General features: G+C 37.7%; 1 protein-coding gene across 4 annotated transcripts in view; it reads right to left on the bottom strand.

Annotated features, from left to right (window-relative positions):
- Positions 1-19718, bottom strand: part of ATP8A1 (ATPase phospholipid transporting 8A1) — a 223414-nt gene that overhangs the window by 113516 nt on the left and 90180 nt on the right. For all 4 annotated transcript variants that reach the window (XM_041727158.1, XM_041727160.1, XM_041727159.1 and 1 more), the window contains 5 exons: positions 12884-12956; positions 10273-10378; positions 8705-8787; positions 5022-5071; positions 845-914 (listed from right to left, as the gene is read on the bottom strand). In XM_041727158.1, coding sequence (XP_041583092.1) covers positions 845-914; positions 5022-5071; positions 8705-8787; positions 10273-10378; positions 12884-12956 — 382 coding nt within the window. The remainder of the gene's footprint in view (positions 1-844; positions 915-5021; positions 5072-8704; positions 8788-10272; positions 10379-12883; positions 12957-19718) is intronic.

The raw sequence follows: 19718 nt of genomic DNA on the forward strand, positions 1-19718 counted from the left end.
CTAAGGCATCCCAAAATGGCATTTTAATGCTTTAAAACCAAGGCATCGAAAAACATTTTCAACAAAAATTTAAGTTAATAAGCTTTGGTTTCCTAATAAGTGCAGTTTCCAAGTTTCATTTACTAGATCAAGGTTGTCGATTCTATTTAAAATTGGAAAGTTCCAAGTTGGTTAAGTTACCTGACTAGTCCAAGTAGACCAGGTACCTGGAAAGGATAATTCAGAAGGAAAATACTAATTTTAGGAATAAAAGGCAGGCCTGGTCAGGAGACTCCTCATTTTTCCAAGAGCATAAACAGATTTTAACTCAGAAAATTCGCTCTGAATGACATTTTACTATTTCTGTCACTATAATCTGCCAATATACCAAAGCCAACCAATAGTCAGAAATTCCGTTATAATTAAAACATGCAAGACAAATGGTAATGACCCTATGATGAAATTACAGTAGTAACTATGATCCATTCCCCCCTCCCTTTTTATGGTTTTTAAAAAATTACATTCAAACTGGTATGGATCCCTACATTTCTAATAAAATTCCCAGGCATTTTCTGATTTAATTGTCTTTTAATATATTTTATAACATAAACCTCAAAGATTGTGTATCAAGATTGAATTATATGAGTAAGCTAGGCCAAATTTTTTCAAAGCACCAAATTTACCCAGAAGGAATTCCACATTTCACCAGAAGAGGCTCAACACTATCACTATAAAACACCAAGGAAAGTGGATGTCAGCAACTTTATGCTAAACATCTGTGTTACATTTCCACAGCAGAATGCTGAACGTATACATTATAAACCATCATAAATCAAAACTGTAAAAGGCAAAAATAAAAACTTACAGCTCCTTTGCAGTAAAGTCGTAACTTCCCGGATGGTGTGCGAACAATCACGGACATTCTTTTTCTAGCGCTGAAAGAAAGAGGTTTTCCATAATGTGTCATCGTACCGAGGATACGCATATGTATGTTTGTCACACCTCACATATTTTAATACTCGCAGTGAAAAATAAATTTTACCAAATTATGAGCCCTGTCCTTCCACATATACAAGCCATCCCCTGGGTGTGTGGTGGGGTACCTTTGAGACTTACATTATGTTTTTTAAGGCACCAGGGTACCAGCTGCTGCCCTAAAGGAATCATTTACAAAATGCATCCTGGGAAACCTGCAGGAGTTAGTACCCACCTGGGCAGAAGAATGTTCTGGTTCAATGTTTTCGGATTTAAAAAAATATTTGAGTCAGTATCTAAGGGTGAATTATACGTTATGGCTTTTAACATACACAGAAATAATGATCCACCTAGAGCATATACCCAAATCACACAGAAAGGCAAGCGTGGGCACTTAAAAACTGACTTAAGCATGCACCGCTATTATCTTTCAATGATTATTAGTGAACCCCTGGCATCATGTAAAAAAAAAAAAATCTATTTGCATGACAAAGCGAAGCTGATGAGCACAGACATTTTAATACCGTATCGGCAATACAGAACTGGGCGGTGACACGTAGGGCATCTCTGGCAACAACGAGGCAGCAAGTAATGGTGAACAACCCACCAGCACCGCACCGCACAGGACGAGCCTCACTTGGAAGGAATGGCGTTTAGGCATTCTTTCCAGAAATCAGGGCAATAAAGGACTTCTCAAGTGTCTGTATCTATTTGTTTTACCTCAATATTCTGCCTAAAAACGGAGATGAGCCCAGTATGAAATAGCATGTTAGACAGGGAGTCCTGGCCCCAGGACAGTCAAGGGTTTCTTTCCGAGGCATCCAGAAACATCCAGTCCTCTCTCTCTCCATCTCCCCTCTACGTTAGTGCCTCCGATCAGCATCCCTGCGCTTGGGGAAGACGTATAATTGGAGCCTTCTCGTTATGGCCCTGCAGACTCCACCTTCTGTGTCAGCCCTCCTGCGTGCCTCTCTCTAACCCAACTTCAATGACAGGTGGCCCCAAACTCATCAGCTTTCCTGCTCTCATCTTCTCCAGGCAAAACTCCCAAATCCTGGGTAAATGGGAACCTTTCTGCGGCATCACAGAGGATGGACACAGGTGGGGAAAAGTCGCCTGGCCACTGAGCTTAGGAAAGCCAGGGCGCAAGGCCACCGTGCTCCCCACTGGCCCGCAACTCGCCACCTCCGCAACTCGCTACCATCAGGCCTACCTGGCTTCTCTCCTGACCTTCCCCCGAAGGGCTCCGGTCAGCAAGTACTGCCCACCTTCAGCTCACCACCCCTGCTGCAGTCTCTGACATGGATGATCACTGCCACCTCGAAAAGGATCCTCTTCTCTTGGCTCTGACCGTTCCCCTCTCTTTATCTTCTACATCACTAAGCACGAAGCAGTCTCTTTTGCTGATTCCTCTCCTCCTAATCAACTCTTAGAAGCTGGGACACAGTCACAGGGCGATCTTCGGATTTTCTTGTTCCCCTCACCCCCTATATTTTATATCCAGGAGATTCAACTCGTTTTTGTGGCTTTGATTACCATTTACAGGCCAACAACTACCAAGTTAATATTTTAGCCACAGGCATCTCTCCTTTCCTCCCAGCCTTCACCTCCCACGGCCCACCTGTGGCTCCTCCATCTGCGTATCTCACGGGCACCTCATCTAGTCACTACTCCTCCTATACGTACCATCTGTATAAACGGAACCTCTTCCCACCCAGCTGTTCAATCAGAGACTCTAACCCCTCCCTCTTTTCTGCTTTCACCTCCAACCCATCCCAAAGGCCCCCTGACATTCTTCCAAAAGGTATCTGGACTCTATCAACTTTACTTTCTTTGTGCTACCATCATCCTCGTCTAAACCACTAATGTTTTTTTCCAGAGTCTCTTTTAATACCACCGTAGTCACTTTTCCCCACTTTCATCCTCACACCTACTCCCATCACTGAATCCCAACAAGATCTTAAACCCCCAATCTTCTTTTATTTCTCTTCGTGGTGCTTTAAGGTATGTGCTGATAAACAAACATACCCAAATGCTAACTGATATACTACTTATAATTATCTGCTGGTATAATGCAAGTAGACTTAGGAAAAATAGCCACTTTGACATGAAAAAAAGAAAAGGGTGGGGGATACATTTTGGAAATACTCTATTACAGTTTACTCATCAATGTCTTATGCATTTTCCCTTGAGTCCTTCGGTGCATACAAGTGAGGAAAAACAGTGTTTAAGTAACACGTTAGACCCTATTATTTTTGATATTAACCAATGGCACATGGTCACTCCCAACCAAGACAGCCAGCAACGCTGTCATAGAAAAGAAAATGCCAAAAAGAAAGAAAGAAAGAAAGAAAGAAAGAAAGAAAGAAAGAAAGAAAGAAAAAAGAAAAGGAAATGCCTTTTCCTTTTTTTTCCTTCCAAGAAGTTAAATGTCTTTATCATTTTCTTTTAGTTTTTATGTAAATTCTAGTTAGTTAACATACAGTGTAATATTAGTCTCAGGTGCACAGTTTATTGATTCAACTCTTCCATACAACACCCGGTGCTCCTCACAAGTGCCCTCCTTAGTGCAATCTTACTTATTAACCCATGACCCCAGCCACTTCCCCTCCAGTGACCATCAGTTTGTCCTCTATAGTTAAGATTCTGTTCCTTAGTTTCTCTCTTTTCCCCCTATGATTGTTTGCTTTGTTTCTTAAATTCCACATATGAGTGAGATCATGTGGTATTTGTCTTTCTCTGACTTATTTTGCTTAGCATAATACCCTGTAGCTCCATTCATGTCACTGCAAGTGGCAAGATATCATTCTTTTTTATGACTGAGCATTATTCCATTGTGTATGTGTGTGTGTGTGGGGGGGCATCTTTATCCACTCATCAGTTGATGGACATTTAGGCTTCTTCCATAATTTGGCTATTGTTCATAATGCTGCTATAAACATCAGGGTACATGTGTCCTCTTAAATTAGTATTTTTGTATCCTTTGGGTGAATACCTCGTAGTGCAATTACTGAATTTAGGGTAGCTCTATTTCTGACTTTTTGAGGAACCTCCACACTGTAAGAAATGCCTTTTCTAGTCAATGTACAAGCTTGCCTTATGGAGAAGAAAGTTCTAGGTGAACATTTATTTCCTTGAACAGCAGGGTTACTTCCTGGTTGTGGCTTGGCTTTAAGTGTCCTGTTAATAGTGATGCAATCTTTAAAGACCATCCTGTCTGTTAACTGAAGCCCATTTACCATTAATAGGTTATCTAGGCCCATAACCTAGAGTGTAGGTTAGTTCAGAAACTACATAGTCAAGCAAAAATAAAAAACCGAACTCATAGAGATGTCACTGATCATTAGAAGGTCTGTATTATTTGACCTTAAAAAATAAAGTTAAGTAGGATATTCTCCTTGATTTCTGATTTTTCCTACTAGATTGTAACTGGTTTTATACCTAACAGAGAGATGGATATGGTTTCTGAAATCCCAAAGATAATTAGATACAATGAGCACAGAATTAGACTGCTGGGTTCCTAACTCTTGATTCAGCTTCAGCACACATAAATCCTGCAGCCTCTAAGTATAATGATGTTTCCAGATCACCAGCCATAAGATTCCTGGTCCTATACCCCACAGTTGTGATGCAGACCGGCTAAGTTCAAAAATATTTTTACACTGCCTCCAGGAATCATGTCTTGTAATATTCTGAAGGTAGGTGTTAATGATTTATAAGCAGCTATGACAGTTACAAACTATACTGCAGATTTTAACTTAATATCTTTTCTAAATAAATTTAGTTAAATAAAAAATAAAACAGGGACGCCGGGGTGGCTCAGTGGTTGAGCATCTGCCTTTGGCTCAGGGCGTGATCCTCAGTCTGGGGACCAAGTCCCACATCGGGGTCCCCACAGGGAGCCTGCTTCTCCCCCTGCCTGTGTCTCTGCCTCTCTCTCTGTGTCTCCATAAATAAATAAACTTAAAAAATACAATAAATTATACCTTTTAGTTATTTAAAAAGGAAAAAGCAAAAATATACAGAAATTTATCTTACAGATAAAAATCACAGAGCACATGCTTTACCTGGTGAACTCCAGAACATTGAGTAATTCGTATCTTTCCTCTTGCCCCAGCTATAAAGGAAAGGAACACGTGATTACATCCAGTTGGAAGTATCTTTGGCTTCTTGGAAATAAACCCTGCATGCATGAAGTTTTAATGTAAAAAATAATACAAAGCATTCCTTCTGAATATATCCTCTTTAAGTGGATTCATTAACTTTCGGATTAAGAGAGAAGACTGAATATACACATTTAGTTTCTGTCTTTCTCAAAGCCTCACTAAAACTATAACAGGCACTTCAAAAAGAGGGGCTGGCGAGCAGGTCCCGGATGCCTCTCCACTTTAATTTCAACACCAGACTGAAGTAGTTTGTCACCCGTGTCATATGTGGCATTTTCTGTTCTATTAGCTGGATTATTGTGGCTTTCTGGTGGCATGAGACTTTTTCACAGTGTTTCATACCCTTGGAAATACTGGCTGCATTAGCCAGTATATGCTTTTTAATGGGACTCATGAAAAATTGGGAAACAGTTGTTTATAATAATTTTTATGTTTTTGTGATTAATGTTTACACTCTGGTTGCTTCTCTTTGGTCGTATGGGAGGAGACTGGCCTTATTATTCTGCAATTTGTGTCAAAAACCTGGTAGAGTCTACTATACATCCCATATACAAGGGACACAGTAATTAGATGCTGCTCCGTTCTCCTCAGTGGAAAATGAGAAACTTTGGGAAAGAACATCTGAAAGTTGATATTTAACTTTTGGTGAAGTACACTTTTCCCAAAACCAAAACCACTGCAGTGACAGTTTGAGACCATTTTATATTCTGGTAAAAACTATAGTTCAAGTAAAGCCTTATAAATGTTTTATAATTAAAAGCTTTGTTAAACACTTGTAAAAATTTTTTTAAATGAAAATTTCAAAAAACTATTATTATTTCTCTCAGAGAAGTAATATAAGTTTGACTTTCATGAAACAAGAACAGGATGCTATTAAAAAGAAATACTGAAGGAACAACAAAAGCCTTTCAAAACCAAAAATACAGAGTAGAAATAAAAAAAAAAAAAGAAAGCTAAGACAAAGCTGATGAAAACTTCCAAAAAGCAGAGCAAAAAGGCAAAGATACAAAAAGCAGAAGTGAAAAGTTAAAGATTAGTTCAAAAATTCTAAAGAGAGACAGCAGGGCAAAGAGAGGGAAGGAAAATGGAATTATTCAAGAAAAATTTCCCAGAACTGAATTTTCCAAATGGAAATGGAACCACCAGTGCTCAGTACAGTGGGTTAAAAATATTCCCACTAAGGCACACTGTCATGAAAAACCCAAACTCTTGGGACAAAGAAGATCCTAGGACCTTCCAGAGTATGGGGCAGTGGGTAGGGCAAGTCACAAAAGATGTGGAATCACAATAGCTTCTGATTTCTCAGGTATACTAGAAACCAGACAATAGTGGAAAAATAAAAATTTCTAAGGAAAATGATTTCAATCCTGTAATTCTATATTCATCCAGACTATCAATTACATATAACAGTAGGATGGAAAATGTTTATTTATTTATTTATTTATTTATTTATTTATTTATTTTTTTTTGGGATGGAAAATGTTTAGACTTGAAAGGACTACAAACTAAATTACTCTCCATGTAAGAGTAAATCCACTCTGTGATAAAGAGTGGATTTCCCCCAAATCAACTAGAGGATGTATTTTAGTAAGAGTAAACTAAGAACAAGGCAGACATGGGATTTAGGAATGAAAGATCTAACACAGGAAAGAAGTAAAGAAAGTCCTCAGGGAGGTGATAAAGCAATCCCAGGATGATAACCATGAACAAAATGGTGACCCATCAGCCAGTGCATCTCAGAGCTGGAGATCAGGAGCGTGACCTATTTAGGGCTATCGTTACCATGTCCTCTGCTTTGGGAGGTACTTTTTAACCTAAAGAATCAAACGTGACACGTGTTCCATCCAAACAAGGTAGCTCACTAAGAAAGAAGATTTGAGATTCAGGAAATAATCCCACACAGAAGAAAATCCAAAGGGATTCCAAGTATTGTAGAAGTATTAGAACTGGCATAGACCAAAAAGAATGGTGGACTTCTAGAGGCATGGGGGTGTCTCAAGGTAGGAACTGCCATCTGACAGACTACCTGGTGCGACTGTACTTGTAGGAGTGTACTAGGGAGATATGGGAACAATCACGAATAGGTAGAAAGAAAATTAGTCAACTGAAAAAAAAATAAGGGACTTCTTCTTTACTTCTTTAGGAAACAAAGGAAAAATTATTTTCAGGAAATAATTTATATCAGGATATATAAAATTAAAAAAAGGGAAAAAAATCCTGAATACAAAAATGTTCAACTATGAATATTGGTTTAGGCATAAAAAACATTAAATAATGATTTTTTAAAAAAATGAAATGCAACTTATATACAAAAAGCACATAGACCTTAAATGTATAATTTAGTGAAAACTGTGTCATTTACAGTGGAATGCTGGTGTGACCACTATCCCAATTGAGATGTAGAACATTCCCATCACCTCGTAAATTCCTTGTGCTCTCCTCCAATCTATCCCCTCCCTGACCCCGAGGCAATCACCACTCTGAATTTTATCCCCACATCATTCCTGTCTCATCTGGAGAGAGTATGCACTCCTTGGTGTCTAGCTTTTTCTGCTCCACATACTGCTCCTGAGGTTCATCCATGTTGTTGACGGATCAGTAATTCCTTCCTTTTTACCGTTTGGATATTTCATTGTATATCACAATTTGCTGATTCCTTCTCTTATTGATGGATGTTTGGATTGTTTCCAGGGTCTGACTACTCTGGATAGAGCTGCTAAGAACATTCCATCAGGTATCTGTTTGTGGACAGAAACTTTCATGTCTTCTGGGAAACTATGAGTAGAATTGCTGGGTCAGCGGCATGTTTACCTGCGTTAGGGAGCTCTACGAGGTCTCCCAAAGGGCTCACGCCTTTGGAATGACTAACAACATACAGGTGTTCCACTAGCTCTGTATTCTCACTAACATTTGGTGCTGCCAATGTTTTTAATCTTGGCCATTTTGGTGGGTATATAGCATCTCACTGTGATTTTATTTTCCATTTCACTGATGACTAATGATTTTTTTTTAATGTGCTTAGTGGCCTTTCTTTTTTTAATTTATTTTTAATTAATTTTTAATTTTTTATTGGTGTTCAATTTGCCGACATATAGAATAACACCCAGTGCTCATCCCGTCAAGTGCCCCTCTCAGTGCCCGCCACCCAGTCACCCCCACCACCGCCCACCTCCCCTTCCATCATATACCTTCTTCTGTGAAATGTTCATTTGAGTCTTTTGCCTATTTTAAAAATTATGTCTGAATATGTGTTTAACTAAAAGCGGTAATATTATTATAGTAAATATATACCAGGAAGGGATAGTGGGTCAAGAGAGATAAGTTCTCATTTAACATAACAGAACAGAAAGTCAGGAGTTATAGTCAAATGGAAGAATCAAAACATATTAATCACATGTTTCTGAAAATATGAGATTCATAAATGCCTGAAGAAGAAAGAGATAAAAGGAAGTGGTTGCTTCTGGAGAAGGCAACTGGAGTAGGGAACCTCTACTTTCTTATCATCCTTTGATATTATTGTATCTTTGAAGTTATGCATATGTTATTATTTTGATGAAAAAGAGACTTAAAAATAAATAACTTACTGAATCTATAATCACCGAGTCTGGTGTTCTTCCAGTGAAAACAAAATTCAGTTGCTTGGCTGCTCTGACCAATGCTCCCTCATCTGTTTTAGGAAAACAGGTGAAAGCAAATACATGGTGAGATGAAAAAATTATCCCTATTACAACCGAAATACATTATTATAATTTCTACTTAATTGTAAAAGAATTAAAATTCTGTTTATTCTGGCCCCTGTTACTGAAATCCATTTCTTTCAGAATTATATGATAATGCCAAAGGAACGAGTACAGTCATTTTAAGGATCTGAGACATGTATGGCACTGGGAGTCCTATTTCACTGTTGGTCAACTCACCTAAGAAGGAAAATTTAAATGTCACGTTGGTTCAGAATATTCTCTAAAAAAAACCTTTCTCAAAATAAATGCACAAGATTGTTTTACGTTTTATGCTTTTCCTCCTAAAACACTAAATGTAGAAAAATACTAATTGAGGACTCTATTTAGGTGGCTCAGTGGTTTGGCACCTGCCTTTGCCCCAGGGTGCGATCCTGGGGTCCCGGGATCGAGTCCTGTGTCGGGCTCCTGGCATGGAGCCTGCTTCTCCCCTCCTCCTGTGTCTCTGCCTCTCTCTCTCTCTATGTCTATCATAAATAAATAAAATATTTTAAAAAATGGATATAAATGCACTAGGTTATATACCTGAAACTAACATAGATAACACTGTGTGTCAACACTACTCAAAAAAAAAAAAAAAAAAAAAAAAAAGGAGCTTAGACAAGGAAAGAAAAGAAATGGATATAAATGAATCGATGTTTATTTTATTATACATTAATTACTTTCATTGCCATATTGTATCAAACTTTCTTGTTGCTGAGGGTAGGGTGTGGGATTAGGAACATTCACATAGTGTCCATCCTAAGAATATGAGATATAATATTTTTTCTGCTTCTTAGGAATTTAGTACATTCTGCAAGTTCACGGGTGCTGGTTTAGAATACAGTTAAAAGATTTAAAGGTCTTTAAAGTATGTTCCTTCTTTCCTAAAATCTTGCAATTATCATATTGACTGCCCAATTTTACACTGAAAATAGGTTTAAAATCAAGCTGAGACATTAAACATTGATAACCATGCTAATATGCATTTTATGGCATCCCTTTCAAATGGGTGAACTTTCTTCATCCAAAAAAAAAATACACAAAAATTCCTTGATTATCATTTCTAAAAGATGGAACAGATTATTATTATTTCCAAAAGAGGAAGGCAAAATTGTTATTTTCAAAGAAGAGAATAGTTACTATATGTATAAAAAGGTACTTTATATTTGTGTGAATTTTCTCATTCAAATTTCTATGCAATTTATGTCATATGCCAAAAATATATAACCTTATACACATAAGGTTATATATTTTAACACATACATACTTAATTCTGAAAGCTACGTTATTCTAATTGATAAACACATTGCTATTATCTAAAACATACAAGTTGGCTATTTTGCTTTTTCAAATTAAACTGATTTTTCTCTAGACAACCTCAAATTTCAGAATAATTCCCACTGTAAAACTACATTATAAATCCTTCCTTGTACCTGGAGATGCTGCTTGGTAAATAATCTTGTCGCCTTCTCGCTCTGGCACTGCTGTGTGACAAACTGCCATCATTGTAAGAAATTCACATATTATAGGTGCAGTTGGCTGTAAGAAATAAACACAATTCAACCCTTTCACTTAAACATTTTGACACTAATGACAGCAACATTACTTCATGTCTATTAAGACTGGCTGTTGAGCACTGAGGTGTGAGGTTATTGACAACAAAGAAGTCAACATCTATTATGAAGAAAATACATTTTTTAGCCAAAATCATTCGCTCTTACAGTCTCTCTCACTCATTTTCCAAACATTTACACAAAACAACTTGGTGGTGTCAAATGAAAATAGCACAGTGATAAAAAGGCAGATAGGGTCAAACCCTGTCCTCAGAAAATAGGGGAGAAATTCTAAAATGCTCATTTACCTGGATCTAATTCCTGATTAGATTTAAACTTTGGCATCTGTTCTTACTGGGGTTCCACCACTTTGTGTTGGGGTGATGACCTTAACCTGACACATATTTTACTAAATAAAAAGAAGTGGCTGAACAATTGCTGTGTACAATGGATTCTCAGAGACTGAGGAAGACATAGAAGTGGATCCTTTCTGCAAGGAGTTTACATAAGAAAAGAAGCCAGATTTTTTAAAATTTTATTTTGTATTTATTTATTTATTTTTTTTAGGTAGGCTCCATATCCAGTGTGGAGCCCAACACGGGGCTCAAACTCATGGCCCTGAGATCAAGAGACAGATGCCCAATGGACTGAGCCACCCAGGTGCCCCAGAAGGTGCAGACCTTTTAAATTAAATATCTTGCTGCTAATGAAGAGAAATATCAAATAAAAAGATTCTTCTATGCTCTTGGACAAAAAACAGAAACGAAAACAAAAACAAATGGGAGTGATTGGAAAGGCAAATCACAACGAAAAATCTTTTTCAGGTTAGTACAGCAGAGAAAACAGACATGGTTCCTGCAGTGCGAAGTGTAACTTGTGGGGATGAGAGAACGGAGATAAATACACAAATATTTACACACAGTGTGAAAGGACTACAAGGGAGAGAATGTGCAAATACCATGCGACGTGATTTGGGCCAGTCTGCGGTTATTCTCAAGATAAAGTGATACCTAAACTGAGGTTTTAGCTTCACGAGGAATTGAGCCAAGAGTTTTGCAATCAGATAAGACTGAAAAGATCCTACTGAAGGGAAGAATGAAGGGTGTTTGAGAAAACAAAAGCCAGTACGGGTGTGAGGAGAAGGAAAGGAAGAGAGACCCAGGCGAGGTTGGTGACTTGCCAGGGGCCAGACCACGTACCTCTGGAAGGTAGGCGGGAAGCCAGAGGATGGTTTTAAACAGGGAAGCCATGGGATTTGATTTCCACGTCCATCGTTTCAGTTGCCACGTACAACAAGAATCGGAGGGAAACAAAAGGGTACAAGGACACTGGCAACTGTACTGGGACTTGTGCACTGGTGCAAGGATGCTGGCCGTCTGGACTAGGGGACGGAAAGTGAGAATGAAGTCAAGAAGACATTTAAGGTATATTCTAGAAGCCACTACTGACAAGGGCTTGGCCACCCTATGCAGCTGGAGATGGACGGAAGAAGAGGAATCCAAAGCAGCTCTTAAGTCCCTAGAAAGAGAATTAAAATAGGTGACGAAGCAACGTGACCCTGAAAACACAGAGGGGAAGAGGTGGTGTAGGTCTCGTGGGTCCTGAACCCCATATTCTATTAAAATCTCTTTTAAGAAGAAAGGCGACAAAAAAAAATACCTGTAGGGACACCTTGCTAGAGCTCCACCCAGGGGCACAGGTTAGTAAGACCACCGGTGCTGAAGGACCATGTTTTGAGGTAGTGAGTTCAAGTTCTGACAGAGCGAACTTGAAGTGATGATGAGGGCAGGCTCGAGGCTTATCCTTTTTTATTTATTTATTTATTTATTTATTTATTTATTTATTTATTTATTTATTTATTTATGATAGTCACAGAGAGAGAGAGAGAGAGAGAGGCAGAGACACAGGCAGAGGGAGAAGCAGGCTCCATGCACTGGGAGCCCGACGTGGGATTCGATCCCGGGTCTCCAGGATCGCGCCCCGGGCCAAAGGCAGGCGCCAAACCGCTGCGCCACCCAGGGATCCCTCTCGAGGCTTATCCTCCAGGAAGCCAAACCCTCTGATCCGATGGAATTTTACTAAGTGTCAAGTAACTTCGTAGGTACAATGGTCACACTGGGTGGAAATTTCTGGAGTTCTTATTGTGTCGATTGGGCACTGGCCTATCATTTTGAGCAGGTAATTCATTTCTACAGATATTCTGAGATGGTAAGCAGTGAGCTGTTTCATACACACAAAATTCTATTGATTATTTAATATAAGACGTTTTGAAAAGATAGAATACTGATTAACAAGATTTTCAAAACTAAATTCCTAACAGCCATGAATTTGTGTGAGCCGAGTAAAAAAGATTAAACAAGAACAGATTTTGGTAAGTATTAAACATGATCACGAAACAAAAAAATATATATATAAACATGGAAGATAATTCACAAAGAGACTCACTAGCTTTCACTCATTAACAAAAAGATAATGGTTTTACGTTGCTTACATGATTATTTTGGAGGTTTTCCAGCAATGACGAATCACTAAACGTTTTTTCGTCTCCAAATTGTGAGCTCTGCCTGAAGGAGAAAATGGAGCAGACCTGGTTCATTTATACAAGCCATTGATCTATTTGTAACTTACTTCTTAAATAAATCATTATTCTTATTAAATAAATCATTTATTCTATTAAGCAAACGCTTAACAGATTAAATAAAATTTAGTCTGCATTTCTAGACAAGATACCATCAATTTCACAACCAAATCATACATTTTCAAGCATTCTGAAGTGGGATAGACTTCTGCAGTGTAATAAAAAATAGTATTTTATAGTTTGTTTTTCTGGAGTGGAATTACATTGTACCTATATGAAGCTTAAGAAAATTTTTGTAAAAAGTAAAAACACCGCTAAATACCTAGAGGTCTATTCCTTCTACTTCCACAATTTCTTCAAGTTTTTAGAATTTGATTATAAAGCTACTATAAAAAAACAATATTGATTCTTTTACGTTACTCTATGAGAAATCTTTATTTGTAGTAACTAACATTACACGATTATCGTATTCAATATAAAAATATGAGCAATAAGCTTTTAATATATTTCATCAACATCTAACACTAACAGATATCCGATACTATTTATGTAAATATCACATTTATTCTGTATATAAGGACAAATCATAAATACGTTTGGGAGTTTTTGTGTTGGGGCTGTCTTCAGATGAGCAAACACTTCTGTGCTTCATAGGAAATAAATGGAGTCAGAGTTGCCTCTGTAGTCGGGCTATCATGGATCTCATGGCCATGCAATGTAATATCAAAATGTCGAGATTAAAAGGAAGAACAAGGAGCATTTAAGTGGAAATGTCAAACCCAAAAGTGTATTTTGCAATGTTCAGTGAAAATATACACATTCAGGCTTTTGTGCATAGAAGAAAATTCTAGAATTCATTCGCCAAGGAAAAATAATTCATCCAATACAAAATAACTGTAACTGAAAGCTTTTCATCATGTGATTTACAGTTACAGAATTATCAATGCCAATGCACGAAATATCAAGAGCTTCATATTTTAAAGCTAGCAGTTCGAAAGGAAGGAGAAATCACTGATGAAAAAAAGAACCTGAAATAACTAAACATACACATTATCAATGAAATATATTTTTTCCATGAACCAAGAATGTTTATAAGGTACATCCTTATGCACATGTGGTAGTTTGATCTATGAATTCTGAAAATTACAATAAAGTATGTCTTCATTAGCATGTAGTAGTTTAGAATTCTCAAAACCACCCTAGGAAGCAGAATAAACACATTACTCTTCCTTTAGTTTTTTTTTTTTCTTCCTTTAGTTTTAAAGATGGAGGGAAAAGTCCAAGAACTTTTAAGTGACTTATCAATGGGAACGCAAAAAGTTGGCATACATTTCTCCTCCAAATGCTATTATCATTTCTTAAAAATAGTTTATTACTGGGGCTCCATGAAGTCTCCCTATTATTAAAGTGTATTCATTAATGGTTCTTAGTTATACATTCCTACTTATTTGTTACATAAATTGAAATGTCAAGGAATAATCACAGTAACATGTGGAGCATGTGGAGGTCTATTTTCTTTCCAAATAATTCCAAACTAAAAGCCTTTGCAAATCTGAAGATGTTTTATTAATCTCACCAGAAACCCTTTTATCTCATAAATCACAGTTACCATAATTGATACAACATTCAAATGTATTTATAACAAATAACACTAGATACGCAATTTAAATCTTTACATGGACACAACCCACCCTCCATTTACCAATGAAGCTTCTACCACGAATAATGCTAAATAAGAACTCTTCACTCAGAAAGTAGCTTCTTTTCCAAGATCATAAAAACCATAAACAACTCATCTGCTAATCCACACAGCCTGGGTTGGATAACTCAGGCGTGGAGTTCTTGCCACCCCTCTCTGAAATCTTACAAAAAAATGTTCACTTTTAGTAAAAGTAAACAGATAAAATTAGGATGCTCATGTCATTTCAAAATAAGAACCAACTACATTAAATAAAAGTGGTAATTTAAACTCAGTTGACAAAACGATGAATTTGCAAACTGCTCACAAAAACAAATGCAAGCCAACATCAACATTTTGTTGGATTTTCCCATAGAAATTTTCAAGTGGCACGATGCACACAGGAGACAAAGGAAATCATAGTATTTTGCGAGAAGGAATAAGAGAAGGAGGGTAACATTAAGGTGAGGAGAACAAGGAGCAGGTCACTCACAATGCCACATAAATGGCAGCTTCTTGCAGGCTGATTTAAATAAGTATTTAAATTAATGTAAATAATTATTTACACTGTAAATAATTAGAAAAAAATGAAGAATCCCCATTGCAATAAAAATTAACATTTAGAATGTGTATGGCTTAATCCGTATTACCTATTTTCATATATGACAATATGGATTATGAAATATTTTTAAATTCAAAATTCATGCCAAACAAAAGAATTGTTAGGGAAAAAATGGAAAAAATAGTTGGATTTATACTTTTCACCTTAAACCACATAAACTCCAGGTGGACGAACAATTTAGTAAAAGCACTAACGATATGGGAAAAATGTTTAAATAACTTAAGAGTGGAAAAGGCCTATGTATCAAACATCATCCAGAAAGCAAGACAGATAAATCTGTAAACAACTGATACATTTCTGCACAGCAAAAACTACCATAAGCAAAATCAAAAGCCCAAACAAAAAACTGGGAAAAACTGCTTCCAACTCATATCATGAAGGTTAGAACAAGAAGCCCACGAGGAAAGATGAGTGCCTTTAAATACAAACTTCAGTTTAGCCAATAATGAGAAAAATGAAAAGGATCAATTTGGCAGAAATAAAGTTTGACAACTCTGTGCTGTTGTGGTTATGGAAGGAGATAAATCATACCATTGGTGGTTATGAAACTGGCGTAACTAATTCTAAAAAGAACAATTCTATCAAAAATTGTCCAAAAAGGATAATTTCTACCAAAACTTAAAATGCCACATATCATCCCTTTGATCCAGTAATTCCGGTTCTAGGAATTTATACTAGCCATCTACCCGGTGCAAAATATCATACACACAAATTCATTCTTTGCAGCACCGTTTTAGGAAGATTTATTTATTTGAGAGCTGGAGCTGGAGCTAGAGCGTGTGCGCACCTGCTTGCTCAGGAGAGCGAGGGAGGGGCGGAGCGAGAGAACCCTGAAGCAGCCTCCCTGCTGAGCTCGGAGCCCATCGGGGCTGGATCTCACCACCTATGAGGTCATGACTTGAGCCAAAACCAAGAGTCAGATGCTCTACTGACTGAGCCACCCAGGGGCCCCCGCAGCACATTTTTTTTTTTAATAGCAAAAGATTAGAAATAACTCAAGAACTTGAAAGATACTGCTTTAGAAAATTGTGGTACATCTACATGGCCAAACCTATACCAAAAATAGGAAGCTCTTCAGCTGATCTTGGGAAGATCTCAAAGATGCACTGTCAAAAGAAAAGATGGTACAGAACAGGGCATACGGTATATGGTATATGCCTCGCTTTCATAAACATAGGAGAGAAAAAAAAATACACGTATGTATATGTGTAGACCCGATCTGGAAGGAAACACCTGAAACTGTTGACACTGCCTGCCTCCAGGAGGAGAAATGGAGGGTTCCAAGACAGGGAAGGGAGAAAAACTTCCTGACACCCTCTAAATTAGCAATGTTAATACCTTATGAACTTAAAAAAAATCAAATTTATTTTAAATATTTTATTTATTCATGAGACACACACACACACACACACACACACACACACACACACACAGAGGCAGAGACACAGGCAGAGGGAGAAGCAGGCTCCCTGCAGGGAGCCTGACGTGGGACTCGATCCCAGGACCCCGGGGTCACGCCCTGAGCCACAGGCAGGTGCTAAACTGCTGAGCCACCCAGGTGTCCCCAAAAAATCAAATTTAAATTAAAAATTAAACACAAGCACAAAATCCATGCCAGCCACCTGAAATAGATACACAGCCGACACATGAACTGAATGCATGCATCCACACACTACACACACCACACACAGGAAGATAAAGGTAGTGTGACTCTAAAGCACCATTTCTGGAAAGGACCTGCAACTCCTGCTTTTAAACGATGCTACTGGTTGCAAATCAAAATCCCTTAAAGGGAGATTTAATTTTTAGAAATGAGTTTGTTATTCAGAGTCATGTCCCATCAAGTCCGAGAATATAAAAAAGTGATCATACTCAGTATTTTGCTCAGACGTTGGTTTTAACCACAGTAATGAGACCTGCCTCTCCTTGTGGCTCAAAGTACTTCTGAGGGCAATCACAAAAGAGGAATTCCAAAAACACTCCGCGAAACGGCTGCATCACCGAAATAAGTAAACGGCCTGTCAACGTGACTACTTTGAAGACTAACACTAATTTGGATGTGTTAGGTCTCATTACTACACAGTCACACCTGGAAGGAGGTTTTCGTGAGCCTCGTGGCTGCTGCACAAAAAATAAATATCACTCGTTCCCTATGTAATTATAGGCCAGAATGAAATGAGAAGATGAATAAGACCAGGAAATAGCAGCATCCACCGTTACTATGATAATCCCAACCACCACAGTGAAATGACTAAGCACGGAACGCATTAAGGAAACCCTTTTGGAGAATAACCTCGCTAGCACTAACTTAAACAAACACACCAGCACAGTATGGAGTCTATACTGAAGAGTCAAGAAAAACATATTATCCGGGATTTGCTTCAAAATAATGGTGAGGGAAAGGCATAGATGACACTGGTCCTGAGGGCACATTATTGAAGAGAGTGAATGAGTAATCGGCCTACTTTTGTTTATGCTTGACATTTTCCACAGTAAACGTTACAAAAAGGAAAAAATGGCCATGGAAATACAGTCTTGAAAACAATCATATCTTAAGGGCTGCACGGATGCTGAGAATAAGCAGATCTTTTTTCCAATGGTGGATTTTTAATATTTTAATAGAAAAGAATTAATCTGTAAGGTTGTATGTTAGCCTAGGGTACTTCGTAATAATATGAAGACCGTACCAATTCTGGAGCAAGTGGCTACTGGCTGGGGAATGATCTTATCTCTATAAACTATTTATACTAATATATTTGAGTAAAACTACAGCCATCATCCAACTATCTTTAATGCCAAGAGTATGTTTGAAAATACTCTTGAGGGAGTATCATAGGTTTGCCTTCAAATTCCACTAAATGTAAAATAATCTGTACACATTTAAGTGTTAAATATTAAGTGTTTTTTAAACTTGACATTTTTGTGGTGAATATGGTTCAAGCGGGGCAGTAATATATATATATATTATATTATATATATACACACATATATATACAATATATAATATATATTATACATACACATATATACAATATATATTATATATATTACATATACACACATATATACTATATATTATATATACACACACATATATACTATATATGTATTTTATATATATATATACACACATACACACATACACGTTACAGGGTTTTTATGGAATTCAATGAACTTCACATTGAAATGTAAAGCTGCTGAAAGACAGGCATGAACTTTGATTTTGGATTTATACAGTCATCTATATTCTCAAGTTTATCCCCGAAGAGCAATAGCATGAAGATATGGTCAGACGCCTGGAGCATAGGATTCAGCTAGGATCACACTTTTTTTTTTTCCTGGATGGCGCTTTTGATCTTGGTTTCCTTGGCAACATGAAATCCATTGGAGGAGGCTTTGGGGGAGATGCCAGATTTATGAATGTGCAACATTTCTGCTCCCTGTGCTAACTTTTCTCAAGTCAGTTAAACTGTACCTGAAAAAAAAAAGAAAAAAAAAAAAAAACAGTACCTGGTCTTGCTACCTTAATAAGAAAAGAAAAAAATGGACTGAAATGGTAAGGATACTTTATGCTCTGAAAGCATATATTCTTTAAAATTCTTTAAGGTTTGTAGGGTATAAAGTGACCAGCGCCCACTTTATAACCAGGCTGAGTGAGGTTTTAACTCTGGCTGGCTTCCATGTTTCCTGGTTGTGTAGTTGGTGGTGGTGGTGGTGGGGGAAGTTACTTATTAGCTTCTTTGCCTAAATTTCACCAACTTTAAGACGGTCATGTCAATCACAATTCTTCAAACATATCATGAGGATTGAGTAAGAGACATCAGGGCTAATACTCTCTGTGAGTATACAACGTCTAGACTGTTCTAAGCGCTTGAAAAACAACTCACTCAGGGCACCTGGGTGGTGCAGTTGGTTGAGCATCGGACTCTTGGGTTCAGCTCAGGTCACGATCTCGGGGTCATGGGGATTGCCCCACACTGGGGTCTGTGCTAGCGTGGTCATGTGCTAGCTTGATTTTCTCTCTCCCTCTGCCCTCCCCTCACTGCGTGCTCACGCGCATGCACACACACACTCTCTCCCAAACAAATAAATTAGTCTAAAGAAATAAATAATTAATAAATAAATAAATAAATAAATAAATAAATAAATAAATAAATAAATACAGAACTCAGTCGATCTTTACAACCTCCCTATGACGTCCACAGTCTACCAGATGAGGACAGGTAGGCAGAGAGATTAGGTCACTTTTTCCCAGGGCACCGGTAGGATCAGGATGTGAATGTGGGTGGTCAGACCCCAGGTCTGCACCCTCGACCCCTGCAGAGCACCAGAGAGCAGCTCAGGGAGTGTCTTTTCCTTCATCTTTGCAGGCTGACAGGTGACTGATAGATGGGGCGTCTAAGAAATATTTAGAGTAAAGCTCACTTTATTATAAAGGTGGTAAATGC

Source organism: Vulpes lagopus, chromosome 12 (genome assembly GCF_018345385.1).
Source record: "Vulpes lagopus strain Blue_001 chromosome 12, ASM1834538v1, whole genome shotgun sequence".
Taxonomy (NCBI): domain Eukaryota; kingdom Metazoa; phylum Chordata; class Mammalia; order Carnivora; family Canidae; genus Vulpes; species Vulpes lagopus.